At 41.5% G+C, this 14,392-nt stretch overlaps 1 protein-coding gene across 7 annotated transcripts; it reads left to right on the top strand.

The window, feature by feature from the left end:
- The first annotated feature begins 1,818 nt into the window (after positions 1-1,818).
- LOC102682241 (cyclin-dependent kinase 4 inhibitor D-like) lies at positions 1,819-14,179 on the top strand. Of its 7 annotated transcripts, none has more exons than XM_015354747.2 (7): positions 1,824-2,597; positions 7,737-8,010; positions 8,609-8,791; positions 9,855-10,073; positions 10,504-10,653; positions 11,279-11,405; positions 12,741-14,179. In XM_015354747.2, exons 2-7 carry the CDS (start codon positions 7,954-7,956, stop codon positions 13,196-13,198), a joined length of 1,194 nt encoding a protein of 397 aa, XP_015210233.2. In that variant the 5' UTR covers positions 1,824-2,597; positions 7,737-7,953; the 3' UTR covers positions 13,199-14,179. The 7 variants fall into 7 exon arrangements, with proteins under 7 accessions (XP_015210238.2, XP_015210236.2, XP_015210237.2 ...); XM_015354749.2 differs by having other exon boundaries at positions 1,826-2,597; positions 9,855-10,052; XM_015354752.2 differs by lacking the exon at positions 7,737-8,010 and having other exon boundaries at positions 1,819-2,597; positions 8,625-8,791.
- The last annotated feature ends 213 nt before the right edge of the window (positions 14,180-14,392 follow it).

The raw sequence follows: 14,392 nt of genomic DNA, 5'->3' as shown, positions 1-14,392 counted from the left end.
TTTTTAATAACCACGGAGAGCCAGGACCTTGGTTTTTACATCTCATCAGAAAGACGGCGCCGTCCCTATACTGAGACATTAGGATCCACACAGACTGCAGGATGTCCCACCGGGTCCCACCAACACCTCTTCCAACAGCAACCTAAGCTTTCCCAGGTGGTCTCCCATCCAGGTACTGGCCAGACTCACACATACGGTACATAGCTTCAGTGGGTTGCCAGTTGTAAATTGCACAGCAATATAGCCACTGGCTATAGTTAAAGAAACTCACCTTCCTCACCATCTCCTCCAGCTCCCATCTTAAGAGGAATTATGAACTTATCCATCTTTCAAACTGGTAAAGTACTAGGCCTGAATTCATGAGAATAGCAAACACAGATTAAAGAGCGATAGAACGGAGTATTGAAGTCAAGTTGAAAACATTTTTTTTTTCCAATAACAACAACAGTAACAGATGAAGTCAAGTGTCTCTTTGATGTAAAAGGTAAACTGTGCATGAAATGCATTTCAAGCAGGGTTGTACCAAGGATGACATCTCAATCGTGTTCTGGATAAAGTAGCTACAAAAGGCAAACAATGCTACAGTAGGATATCTGCGAAGGACTGGTACAGTACTTCCTCTGAGGTGTATCCTGCTCCTGTTGCTTGCCAGGACAGGCTCAACCACTCTCATGACCCTGAATTACATGAAGCAGTTAGACAATGGATGGATGTTAGAATCCATAATTAAGAGTGTAGAATTTCAATTAGGGGTGTCATGCTAAAATACATTTGATACATTTCTGAGCTGAAAGGAAAGCTCTGACAAGCTAAAGAAACCATTTTTCTATTTTTCTTGAACAGGGAAAGATATGACTGTACCTGATTAAAATAAGGAAAATGCTCATCAATAAAGTTTGCTCAGTGGAATTCATCAGAATCAAAGCTGATGAATGATGTGGGCTTTCTCAGAATCCACAGTGGATACCTTTGGCAACTACATGCAGGTGCACTAAATGGTCAGTCCATACACTGACAAGCACACAGTAATGAGATTCCTGTGACGCTTTTCTGAAGAATTTCTTTAGTGATAACAATCCTATAAACAGGCAGGCTGAAAAGGAAAAAAAAAACACATTTTAGTTACAATGTGCTTTCAAGCTGTGTTCAAAGATACAGAGATGCTTTGAACCGCTGAAATAATGGCAGGCCGAAGGAACAGTGATTTGTGCCTTCGGTCCTTCTGTCTGCACAGATAAACTTCCTGTTTCTCCTGCCGATGGACTGCTGTGAAGAAGGGAGGGATTGTGAGTGACCGCAAAATAGCTCTGAAAGGCCCCTACACTGCAAAGCCACACGGCTATTACAGAACACAGCTCACAGTAGGCACAGAACATGGCAGGCACTGTGTACCAGAACACTTGGTTTCAAATTAATTTCAGCAATCTGGGAAAAACAAAAAACTGTCATCAGTTGTAATAAACAAACCGAGCCCTGTCCAGAATGTGACTGTATTGTATTATTGTTCATGGGTACTATTGCAGCGTAGTGGATTTGTAGTCCATCCTTTGGAGTCCGATTATCTGAGTGTGAAGTGTATGAGACTAGGAGCAAGCTCACTGCAGATATTAGTAGACGAGTGGAGACGGAGCACTGTGAGCGGCTGAAAACATTAAGAACAATGGGTGAACAATGGAGTATGAAAATTCCTCCAGGAGAGAACAGGAGCCCAGCAGGGGAGGGCTCATCTACTGTACATCAGTAGATATGAAGACCAGGAGACAGAATTCTTTACAGTGTCTGGTTGGAGCCTTTCATCCAGTACAGGATTGTGTTTGAGATATACAAATGATTGTTTCACATTCTAAAAAAAATAGATAATGAATATGTCCTGAACTCACATGAATAGTGCAGTTAGCAACAAGCTGCTAATTGTAAGCATAATGGTTCAGTTGTGGACCTTGGGCACGCACAGTGGTTTACGTTGCTGCCTTGCAGTGCTGGGGCCCTGGGTTTCAGTCTGGACCTCGAATCTGTCCGCCGTCTGTTGTCTGTGTGGAATTTGTATGTTCTCCACGTTTGTATAGGTTTTTGCCTGGTGCTCTGCTTTCCTCTCACAGTCCAAATACATACTGAAAAACACACTGGTAGGTTAACTGCCTTCTGTGAAAATGGGCCGTGGGTGTGTGTATGTCTGTGTGTGCCCTATGGTGGACTGGCGTCCGATCTGGGATGTATCCTGTCTTTTCCCTGTTGCTTGCCGGGATAGACTCGGGCTCCCCCGCGATCTTGAATGGGAAGAAGCAGTTCGAAAATGAATAGATGGATGATATTCGCAACACATGAAATGAAGGGCTTGGATATCTGTTATTAAAAAAAATCTCACAGACATGATGAACAATTTTCATTGTGTTAATGAGTTGCGTCATCACAGATGTAAAGCCCGTTATTGTGACGTCTGGGTTGACGTTGCAAATGCGGCGCTTATATTTGCTGCGAAAGCATGAGTTTATTACAGTATGGATATTGAGTTTGGGTAATCATTATTTCACGGTTAAACTGAACACGTGATGGACGGGCTCCATCACGATATACCTGACTGTATTAGCTTCTATCAGGTATGTACTTTTATTTACTTTGTGATGAACAGCCTTTTAAGAGCCTTTGCTGATATTTGTATAAAACAACCCGACTACGGTAGATAAGTGAATGTAACGGTTATCCGCTTTCTTTCAGCACGGATATTCCTGAATTTTTAAACTATGCAGTATGCATTTTTACATTGTTTTGGTATTTGTGCATCTAAGAAAGCTTTTTTACACATCGTTACCTTTTCAGTGGATTGAAAATTATTGTTTTTTAATTCGCTAAAGCATACGAAACTCAACAGCCGAGGTGAGCAATGCCTACGCCTATACAGAGTATATACTTGCCCGTTGTTGCGGACAATGTCTAGATATCCAGAAAAAAATCCACTTTAACAGATTTTGTCCGTTAAAGCGAGGTTTGCTGTATTCATTTGTTTCCGGTCAAACCCCACTGTTCGTTATCATTTGAATTCTGAGATGTTAACGATTCCATACGTCGGAGTGACGTAATTCATTCTGTGACAGCATCTTCTAGTGTGCGCAGACAAATCTACATAGAGATCTAGATCCATTATGTGTGTCTCATATTGCAGCTCTGCATTACCCATGCAACATGTACTGTATTGTATTTCATTTAATTTGTCTCTGCCCGCTCTCTAATTTTGTTCAAATCTCTTCGTAATTCCCTTGCTGCTTTTTCTCTCTTTGCCGTTTCCTCTACTTTTGTATTATTTCCAGTTTTAACTAATTTGCTGCCTGCATCAGAATGTAAATTGCTGGTATAGATTAGGAAGAGCAGTGGGTTCAAAGTAGATCCCTGCAGTACACCACTGCTTATGTTTACCTAACAGAAGTTATGCCCCATAAGATGACACATGAGTTTCCTGTTTGTTAATCTGTTTTTGATTTACGTGTATTATTGTGAATTCTTAGAGTTTTAAATTTCATTATCAGGCTTTTCATGAGGAACCTTACCTAAAGCTTTTGGCGAGTCTAAATATATCACCTTTGGTGCTTTAGTTGTATCTATTATGCTTGCTGTTAATTTGGGGAATTCTAGCAAGCTAGTTAAACAATATGTGCCTTTTCTAAATCACTATTGATCCTTTCTTAAAATAATTGTAATTGTTTTGTACATATTCTTTTAGTTTAATTCTAGGTTTTCTAAAACGTTTAAGTCTAACAGACATAAGGCCAATTGGTCGATAGTTTTATGGTTATGTCCTGTCTCAGGTATTTTATATATGCACTCTGTGAGTATTGCTTTCAATCAAAGTAAGAAAAGAAAAACTCTAGTGAAGTCTGTAAATAATATGCCCCTTTTCAGGGTTCTCTCCTCCTTGAAAACTAGGGTTTATTAGGAATGTCAGCCGAAAATGTGTCATGTATTAAATTTATTGTATGGTTTCTGTTTGATGGCATGGTATGGGTATATATCTAACAAGAAGAAGCTATTAAAAAAACAAGTATTTGACAGTCATATTATTTATTTATCCCCCAAAAAAATCTGTAGAATAAGGCATTAATTGTGGAGAAGGTCAACAAAGGACAATTTAACAATAGGTACAAATATTTCTAATGGTACTTGCCCTTTTTAGTCCTGAATAATCCGGCAGAATCTTTGAAATAAACATAAAAATGCCTCTTTGGAATTGTCACTCCTACCTCAATGTTCAACGGTAGACATTTGGTGAAACAAAATATTAGTGATGAAATGTGAAAAGTTCCCTACATCTGTCATGTTGATAAAAAAGGTACTGCAGAGGAGCAGAAATATCTCTCACAAACGTGCTAATGTTACCATTGCTAATAATATTGCACCTTCTACTAACAAGCCCATTTCACTTATGTATTTCCACAGTGTGGTTTTTCAGAATGTTATTATACAATGATCAATGGGGCTGCAGTACAGCACTGTTGTTCCAGGTTCTGATCTGGGGATCTGTCTGTGTGGAGTTTGAGTGATTCAGTGGGTTCTCCAGTTTCCTTATACAATCAAATGATATGCTCTCCGGTTTAATTGGAGTCTTTATATTGTACCCCTTGTGTATGTGTGAGTGAATGTACTATATGTGTCTGCCCTGTCTCTAGTGTACAGTATCTTGCTTTGCGCCCATGGTCTGACAGCTCGGGCACCAGGTCCCGTATTGGACTAAGTGGCTATTGAACATGGCTGGATGGATGTTTCGTGACATTTGTTGATTTCATTAGCAAAGTATTGATTCATTTCAATCTCATTTCTGTCAGTTAGATTTCATAATTAACTGTGGGTATGGGTATGGGTAAGATCATTTAAAAAACATTATGCTTGATGTTTTTCTGCTTTCAACTCATCTTTCTCTAAATGCTATCATATTTTATCATTCAGTTTTAACTGTTTAGATTCTTCGTTGCTCTGTTGAACAAAAAATAATATGGCTAATTTCAATAACGTTCTCACATCGTATTTGGGAGCAGTAGTCAATATTAATGTGCTTGTCATCCAATTAAATACAGTTCTGCATTTTAGATAGTAGATGAATAATCTGCACATTCTGAAGGGACTTGAATGACTAGTATAATACCTGCAACCTTTTACAAAGAATGTATTTCCAGCAAAGAAAATAAGTGTTTTATTTTAACATTTAGATCTTTTCTATTTGGCTCAACCACAGTGTAGTCATGGGTTTTAACAGAAGCAAATTATCTTAATTTGCTCCTTAGTTTTTTGCACTCTCAAATTAGATAGTCAGCTTGCAAATGTAAATTATTTATCAGTAGTCCTTTTTCAAAAGGTTTTGGGAATAGTTTATTTTAAATACTTTAATGAGGGAAAAAAAACTACTTACTGTATGATGCCCTTCAAAGTTAAAAACTTCACATCCAACCAGAAATAATGTAGAACACACTTATACTCACAAGAGAGACAGAAACCTGAACGTAACTTGCAGCTCAAAAGAGAAAAGCAGAAAGTCTACATGACAAGTATGTAACTTGTGTATTGTTGAGCTATGGATTGTATTTAACTAATGCCTGGCACTATGGTAGGCTTTGCAGTATATTGCCACAAGGTCCTGCATTTCCTTCTGGGCTTAGAAGCCTATATGTATAGATTTTATATATTCTCCTTCATATTAATACTACATTAATATGGATTTTGCCTAGATCTTCCAGATTGTTCCCACCTCTAACAAGTATGCAGAATAGGTTAGATTGGCAGTCTAATGAAAGTATTAAACAAGTAGTAATTATAGAAAGGATAACAGTAACCCTTACATTTACAGTGCCTTGCAAAAGTATTCAGACCCTTGACCAATTCTCTCATTTTACTGAATTACAAATCCTACATTGAAATGTTGTCCTCTGTGATATTTTTATTTGAAAGCACTGAAACTCAAACTTAATTGGTTTGGGAACCTTGGTTTTACATCTCATTCAAGGAACAGAACATTTTTTTACAGTATAGTGTCCCCATCACTATACTGGGGTATTAGGACAAACTGAAGGGTGAGTGCTTCCTACTGGTCCTACTAACACCTCAGTTTTTCCAGGTTGTCTCCTATCCAGGCACTGGCCAGGCTCACACCTGCTTAGCTACAGTGGATTGTCAGTTGTGAGTTTAGGGTGATATACCGTAGCTACTGACAATAGTGTGATCAGTGGTGGGAAGACCTACTGCTGGTTAAAGACAGCACTATTTCAATTGCTGTGTATTACAAGTTATTTAGGGGTGTACATTTATGCTTTAAATTTAACTTTTTCCAACTACACTTTAATGGTTGTGTAACATAACCCTATATCTATCCTTAAACCCAACCTCAAGATTAACCATAGTTTTACCAATTTAGCTCTAAACATAAACCTTAAACCTAGCCTGCCACTATACTACTCTGAAGTCCAAGTTTCAACTTTCAAGTTCAAGTGTAATTTCTAAAAATAAGTAAAGAAGCAGCTGGTAGGTTTCCATATACTGTAAATGCCAAACAATTATCCACATACTGTAGAAAATATAATTATACATAAATATGATGACCTGTAATAAAACGAACGGCTGTTATTGACTATGCAAAAGGGCAGAATAGTAGACATAATGGATGAATAACATCAAACAGTAATTGTACAACAGGGAAAATGAGAATAATTACTGTATCCTAAGGCATTTTACTCTGGCAAAGAGGAGTCTTCCTAACAAGCATCTTTTATACACGATGAATCTGTTTACAGTTTTATCTCCAGTTCACAGAACTGGATATTTGTAATTATGCTTTTCCTATTGTCATTTTTATTACATTTCTACACCATAATCTATGTTAACGCCTTGTAATTTGCCTTTTCATTGATTTTCTCATGTGGTAAGTGGTTAAAGTTTATCTCACCTTTTTATGAGATACAGTATTGTCTGCCATGCACAGTATGTTTTAGTAAAAATTAAAAGTAAATGGGCACCAAAGGTTTTGGTTGTACATATATCTGTGCTGTTAACAAGTCTTCGATGACCCATGAAGTCATAGGGAATAGAGAAACACAACATTTTTTAATTAAAATGAACAGCTACCTTTCCTCTCAAGACCAGCCAATATCAGGCAGTTCTTGTCTAGTTAGATTTCACAGGTGAAATCCAGTCTAGGACAACACTTTGACTGGTTGAGCTACACCGCACTGGCTGATAAATATACTGACATCATGTCTGCATCTTGCTCAGACATTTTAAACAATCATTTACTATAAATTGCTTTCTAACTGGGTGAAGGACTTTCATCCAAAACATTCAGAACCAAATGACTTTTTAAATCATTTACTTGTTGAGTGCAACATAAAAACATCTTTTTCAGTCATATATTAATGCAATGTAGTTCAGCCTCCTCCAAAAACCTAATTGTATATGTTTATGTAAATGCACATAAAAACAAAAGATATGACCATGTAAAATTTATGCATGCATGTTTTTATTTGTAGATGTACTGTACATGCATTGACATGTACTGTAGATAAATATGTGAACATTACTTTTTCCTTGTTTCTAATCAATGTCAATATATATGGTTCTCTGCATTTCTGTGGTAAGTTGGTGCTTCTGATTTTTGATCACTAAAACTGGAGATATACAGTAATTTATTTCTGAGATTCAACATCTTTGGTTAACTTGATGCAGGTGCATGTCTCTAAAACATTTCTAACCCTTCATTCAAGTAAATCTTTAAACAGTGCTTACTGACTGCAGTAGGCAAGAGGAGACATTGCCACATTCCATGAAGGCGATAAGTAAATTCCAGACTGAAAAGGCTGTGGTCAAAACAACGCCAATTACGATGGAATAGCAGAAGTGAGGAGTTCGGCGGAGGAAGTGGGAGCCTGGCCAATCGGAATCCCCCAGGAAGAGCCATAGGAGCGCTATAGGGGGGAGGTGATGGGATATGGCAAGGGACGCAAAGCAGTGCCTGCTGGGAAGGGCTGTTACAAAAAAGTATTTGGATTACGTAAAAGATGTTTATTTTTTAAAGAAGAGGGCCATGCTGGAGGCCCTGTTCTTTTGTTCATGACTCCAACTTAGGAAAGGTCATAAAATGTTATACAATAGAGGAAAATAAATGTAACACCTAATCAAATTATCAGCTAAATAGGACCGACAAAAAAAATGAAACCATCAAAAAGCACACGGTTGGACGTAACGACAGAGAATATATAAACTTTAAAGATGGCAGCTCTTTTGTTCCTGAACATTGTTGAATATTTGACATGATCACAGTAGTAGGACTAACCAAATCCGGGTAACTGTTCATAACCCTAATGTCAGGACCTGGCTCCTTCCTAAAACTCCTTCAGTACCTCACAGTCACGCCATGAGGCCCTTCTGTCAAGATCAAAAGCTTCCTTTTATGACTTGAACGGTACTTGTTAAACTCAAAATATGTATGTCTTGTTTTCATACTGTATACTGTAGATCTTTTAAAAAATACTAAACGTAGAGTATTTTAGATTTGTTTTAAATATACAGTACGTTCAATTTTTCATTCACTTGGGCCGTGAAGTCCTGCCTCAGGCCCCATTCCAATTTGTTGAAGTCTTTGTCCTCAGCAGTGGATGGAGCTGCCAGTTCAAATGAAGGACTACAGAGCAACAAGAGAGCAGCCAGGACAAGGCTACAGCACACTGAGGAGACCTCGCCAGGGAGAAACCTGTTTGTGGATCATCAATATTTAACAGCCTGTTTATTTATGTATGAGGCTATCGCAAACAAAAAAGATGTGAGGAGCACCATATTTGATTTCAAAATTAAAATCCTGATCTTCTCACTCTGTTTGTGTAGCAGTGTTGGGTTCTTAAGTATGTCGTTCGGAAAATCAATGTACATATAACCAATGCTTTTTTTCCCGAGGCATTGGAACAAAGCTAATGTAGTCTATATGCAGTTTATAGGTACATTAATGTAAGTTGCATAGTTTGTAAGGGCTGTTGGGATCTGGGCTGTTTTAATATAGGGGTATTATCCGTAACGCATCTCATGTCTGCATGCTTATCCTCCAGAGAGGATTAGGCATGAAATGTCATTGGATATGGCACGCATTGCAATTTATAGGAATCCACTGTAGATGAGAAAAAAATGTTATTTTTCATTTTTCTAAGAAAGAAAAACCCAAACGAATCGTGTGACAGAGCCCCACATCAGGCAGCATTGCCTAGTGGACTCCTGCATATGAGCCACTCCACACCCTGACACAACACAAAGCCACAATACTCCTGGTGCTTTTCTAGGGCCAACTAAGGCCTCTTCACTCAGTGCACTGCCTGCAATGGTCTACCAACAAAGCAAACGATGGTCCCTATCAGCACAACTGTGCTGTGTCCTGTGTGCACATTCACGCTCCAGACGTTCAATTAGACTAATTAGACTTGACGAGCAATTACACACAGAGGTCGACTATTTTGAACTGATTTGGCGGCCCCTGGTGGCTGGTCCATGATCACTGAACCCTGAAATGTAAGGGCCCAAGTGCAACAAGGCGCAAATCAGTTACTATCGTGTTTTCGAATATGGTTTAAGTTCGCTTTACTTTAATACGTTGGGACTGGAATACTAGTCTTATCTACACTTATGGAAAACGTGAACTACGCTTTGATTTCAGTTTTTAAACTGGTCTATCGTCTTTATGCAGAATTTTTAATTATAGCTTCATATGGTAATACAAGCGCTTTTACTACAGCTGAAATGTGAAAGCAAAAGCATGGTGAACTCGTGTGTTTCTCCCATCTTCGCATCGATCTCTATGCTCCTGGACATCGATTGCGATCTCTCTTTCCCTGCGGCAGCTCGCGATTGAACAGCCCGCCTTCTCCTGCCCGCTTCCCATTGGCTGGCCGGCCGGAGTTACCATGGCGACAGGGTGGCAACCAACCTGTGTCTCCGCCCTCTGGGCCTATGTGGTGTCGGGCCGCTCGGCGGTCCGCGCTGATTGGTGGAGATGCCCCCTCCCCCGACAGCGGGCGCTGAGCGCAAAACACAGAAAGGTGAGCGGACCTCTGCCAAAGGTACCTTTTTATATCATGTTTTTTTCCGAAATCGTTTATTCTTAAAAAATACGAGTATTTCAGATGTTAGCCAGGGGTATAGATATACACGTATGATGTACATATGTAGAATAGGTGAGTGTGTTTTCTATAAAATCTCATAAAACGTCACATTTTTCTTGGGAAAACTCGAAAGGCAATACATGACGCATGACAGTTTAATTTTTTTTTTCTGAATGCTGTTAACTAATGCGGTTTGACAGGATGTCAGTCCTTTCTCCATACTGTGCATACAAATCAGTATTGATGCTGTTGCTGCCCAGAACACAGGTGACAGCTCTCACTCGACAGTGGCGGACGTACAGTACATCAACGTGCAGGAGACACTGATCGATTATACTCCCAGACTTCTTCTTACTGTTGCTTTACAACAGCTGATCCCTCCCTGCAGGCTGCTGCAATGGTGCTGGAAGAGACAGACGCCGGGAAGCGGCTGACCTCCGCGGCTGCCGGGGGGAGGCTCGCCGAGGTGCGCCGGCTGCTGCAGGATCAGCGCCTGCCCCCCGACACGGTCAACGAGTTCGGGAAAACGGCGCTGCAGGTAATTCACGGGGGGGGGGTTGATCCTCAGGAAGGTCTCATCTCAACTCGGGCGAAACGTGTCCCCCTCGACCCCCGCCACTCTTTGCGTAAAGAGGTGCCCGCTGCTCTCGCTTATCAACGCGCCTTTACAGCTCCCGCCCGGGTTGAACCTGGAGTCGCCCGCCGCCTGGAGTTCGCCAGTGCCTTGGGATTTGATTTGCGAATGCAACTTTTAGACTGTGAGGTACAGGCCAAGTACAGTGTTTGAAGTGTTCAGGGCGACACACCTGTCTGTTGGGATATAATGTGTGTCCCAGCGATGGTTTTATTGAGTGTAGTCCCGGAGCGCTCTTGTGATCCTTCGTGTTTAAATCGCCTTGTGAACAAGTGCGACAAAACAGAAAGTCGTTTGGTTTCGACCTCGACAAGAAAGACCGGAGGGTCTCTGGTTTATTTTTATTATTTTTTTCTCCGAGACAAAATTGCGCGGAACGTGTCCCGTCCAAGACGCGCCTTGTACTCAGGAGCCAAGCCTAGTGTACGCAAGGAAAGAAACTCCCGCATAAGCTTCTGAAAAGCACTGCTTTGTATATTAACACTCATCTTTTCGTTCAAAAGACATTTATTTGGCTTTGAAAACGCAGGCGCGTCGTTGTTCCGCTATCCCGGGTCACCGAAGGTCACCAACATCCCTGCAACATCCTGACAACTTGACATGTTTTCCCACTCGCCTGTTGTCAACTAGTGTCTTCTCAGCGCGCAGATGCTACAGTACGTTGTAAGCCGATACATGTACATTTGTCTACACGTCTCTGAAATACAAAACAACGTTTTTAAATAAATAGGTGATGTGATGTCATACTATGGGAGAGTATAAAGGAGGAGTTATAATAAACCAATACTCTCCGGTGAGGAGGTTTTTTTTTTTATTTCTTCCGCGACATCGTTTTGCTATCTTTCAGATGAACGATTTTTGTTTCTGGTGCAGAAAGTCAGCTGAAGAAACCCGTTTATATAAATAAACCACTTTTTTTGTTCACCTGATGACAATTCATGTCCCATAAAAATCATTTAAAACCCCCAATACATCGATAGTTACATTTGAGTTAAGGTTGAAATAAACCCTTCTTACATTTCAATAAAGTCTTTTTCTACTGTCCATGGCCGACAAGACTATTTTTTTTTTACCCGGCATGAAACTTAAATACTGTATTCCCCAACTCTACCTTTTCAAAGATTGAAAAGGTGGATCAGTTAATGATAATGTTTCTTTATTAGCCCTATACAATATCTTGCATTAGGAATTCATCTTTTCACATACCCCAGCTTTTCTCCATGGAGACACAGACAGGGAGAGAAGTGCAGGGTCTGCCATTGTATGGCACCCCTGGAGCAGTTGGGGTTAAGGGCCTTGCTCAGGGGCCCAACAGAGTAGGATTCCTCTGCCAGCTGCAGGATTTGAACCAGCAACCTTCCAGCCACAGGCACAGCTCCTTAGCAACAGAGCCACTGCTCCGCCCAGTTGTGTAGCACAGCAAATATGACCACAGTGCGGTTTCCTAGGAACACAGATCCCACAGCTAGAATTAGTGTATAAACAACTGCGATAAAGTTCTGCTCTTCTGCTTTTAATTCGGTGTAGGTGTTTTGCAGGGCAGGGGTGCTGGCAGTTTTATTCACATTGGTGCTGTTGATGCAGCATGGAGGCACAGTTGTTTAGCATTGCTGCCTGAAAGCGCTAGGGCCCTGGGCGACTACCTGCGTGAAGTTTGTGTGTTCTCCCTGTGCGTGCGCTCACACGGGTTTCTTCCCGGTGCTCGGGTTTCCTCCAGCAGTCCAACGACATACTGGTAGGGTAACCGGGTTCTGGGCAAACTGGCCCTGGTGGGAGCGCGAGCACGTCTGTGTCTCTATGTGCCCTGCGGTGGACCGGATTCCCGTCCAGGGTGTATCCCGCCTGGGGCCTGCTGCCCGCCAGGATCGGCTCCGCGACCCTGAACTGGAAGAAGCAGTGAACAGCGGATGGGTGACGCTGTCGATCTGGGGAGCACGCGTTACCGCGGTGCCAGTCACGCTCGTTTGTCTCCCGATCGCCCTGCTGCCCAGGTGATGATGATGGGCTGCTGCTCCCTGGCCCGGGCCCTCCTGGAGCGCGGCGCCGACCCCAACGTCCAGGACCACTCCGGCGTCACCCCCGCGCACGACGCGGCCCGGACCGGCTTCCTGGAGACGCTGCGCATCCTGGTGGAGTTTGGCGCCGGGGTCAACGTGGCGGACAGCGCGGGGGCGCTGCCCATCCACGTCGCCATCGCCGAGGGGCACGCCGACGTGGTGGAGTTCCTGGCGCCCCGGTCCGACCTCGGCCACCGGGACGCCGGCGGTCGCACCGCTCTGGACTTGGCCCGGGCCTCCTCCTGCCCAGACATGGTGCAGCTGCTGGAGAAACAGCTGGAGTCGAGCCTGTAGGTCCAGTCACAGGCAGGGCGGCGCTATCGCCCCTGGTGCAGCTGAAGACTGTTCCTCGGAATTGTTACACTGTTGCTTTTGCTAACAGGCCTGTGTAAAAAAACCGTGTGCAGGATGTTATGCGATTCATGTAGATGTTATTTGAAAAGCACTTTTTTTTTTCTTCCCTGCAGATTATAATAGGTTTCAATCTCTTCTGGTTAGTACTAGAAAATGTGCGCGCTCCAAAGACTTATCCTCTGGGTCCCGATTCAGTTTCAGACAAACTTTCCAAGCCTTTGGAGAGTTGTATAAAATAGGATTACAGTGTGCTACAGTGTTTTTTTCTCTAGTTAGCTAGGAGAAGGTCATCTTTCTTATCTTTACACCAGCTACAGCTGTACAGCTCCAGTTCTGGAGGTTTTCATTCTTCCTGAGCTCTTAATTACTTCATAGATCTAGTCGTTGGCTTAACTAAACCTTCTAGGTCTGAATGTGAACACCCTGGTTTACAGTAACAGCCGTCTGGGAATCACCAGTGTCTGCTTCTCAGGTTTGTCAAGTTGTTTAAGTAAAGCGTTCTGATATTACATATCTATAAAAATACTTTAATGTAGCTGGAATGTTAAGAAATGTCTCCGATGGAATTATAAATATGTATTATAATATTAAACAGAAAACAGAGTGGAGCTATATTTTTACATTTTTAAATTCTCTTCTATTTAAATCTTAGAAAGAAAATCTAAATTATTTTTTATTTATTCTTCGGGTAAATGCTGTGATGGATTCAGATGATTTTTTCATCACATCAGCCTCTTCTTGCAGATGTACAGAGGATCGTTCTTATGATTGATGTGTCCACTGTTTATACATTGTACAGAACGTTTTATTTGGATTATATACAGTATATATATATATTTGAATTGCTGCACAAACGTTTATCCGTAGACATATGTGCCATTGCAGAAAGATACAGATGTTTTAACTGGAAAAGAACTGTAAGTTTTTGCAATAACTGATTTAGTTGCACTGACATGAAAGCAGTTGTCCTTGTCTTGTATGTTTGTGTTTTGGCGCACAAATAAATCTCTTATCCATCAGTCTGTCTTTGTTGTTGTAGTGCTTGTGAAATCATAGCAGATTACTGTGTCCACAGAGCAGATGAAGAACAGCAAACCTGCCTGAGTACGAGTACGAGTACGTACTGTAGTTTGGCCACCCTGTCCTGAAGGGCGACCCATCTGGTGGATATGAGAGTAACTCAAACCTCTTTCCTCCACCTAAACATTTAATTCCTGCCTGAGGATGTCCTT

Source organism: Lepisosteus oculatus, chromosome 6 (genome assembly GCF_040954835.1).
Source record: "Lepisosteus oculatus isolate fLepOcu1 chromosome 6, fLepOcu1.hap2, whole genome shotgun sequence".
Lineage (NCBI taxonomy): Eukaryota > Metazoa > Chordata > Actinopteri > Semionotiformes > Lepisosteidae > Lepisosteus > Lepisosteus oculatus.
Note: the sequence above shows the minus strand (reverse complement) of the source record. Positions and strands in the feature narration are given on the sequence as shown.

Excerpts from the sequence above, each read along its gene's own strand:
- LOC102682241 (XM_015354747.2), top strand. The coding sequence starts at position 7,954 with ATGGGATATGGCAAGGGACGCAAAGCAGTGCCTGCTGGGAAGGGCTGT. Across the intron at positions 10,074-10,503 it reads TGAGCGGACCTCTGCCAAAG|GCTGCTGCAATGGTGCTGGA; the intron begins GTACCTTTTTAT and ends CCCTCCCTGCAG. Across the intron at positions 11,406-12,740 it reads CTCAGCGCGCAGATGCTACA|GTGATGATGATGGGCTGCTG; the intron begins GTACGTTGTAAG and ends CCTGCTGCCCAG.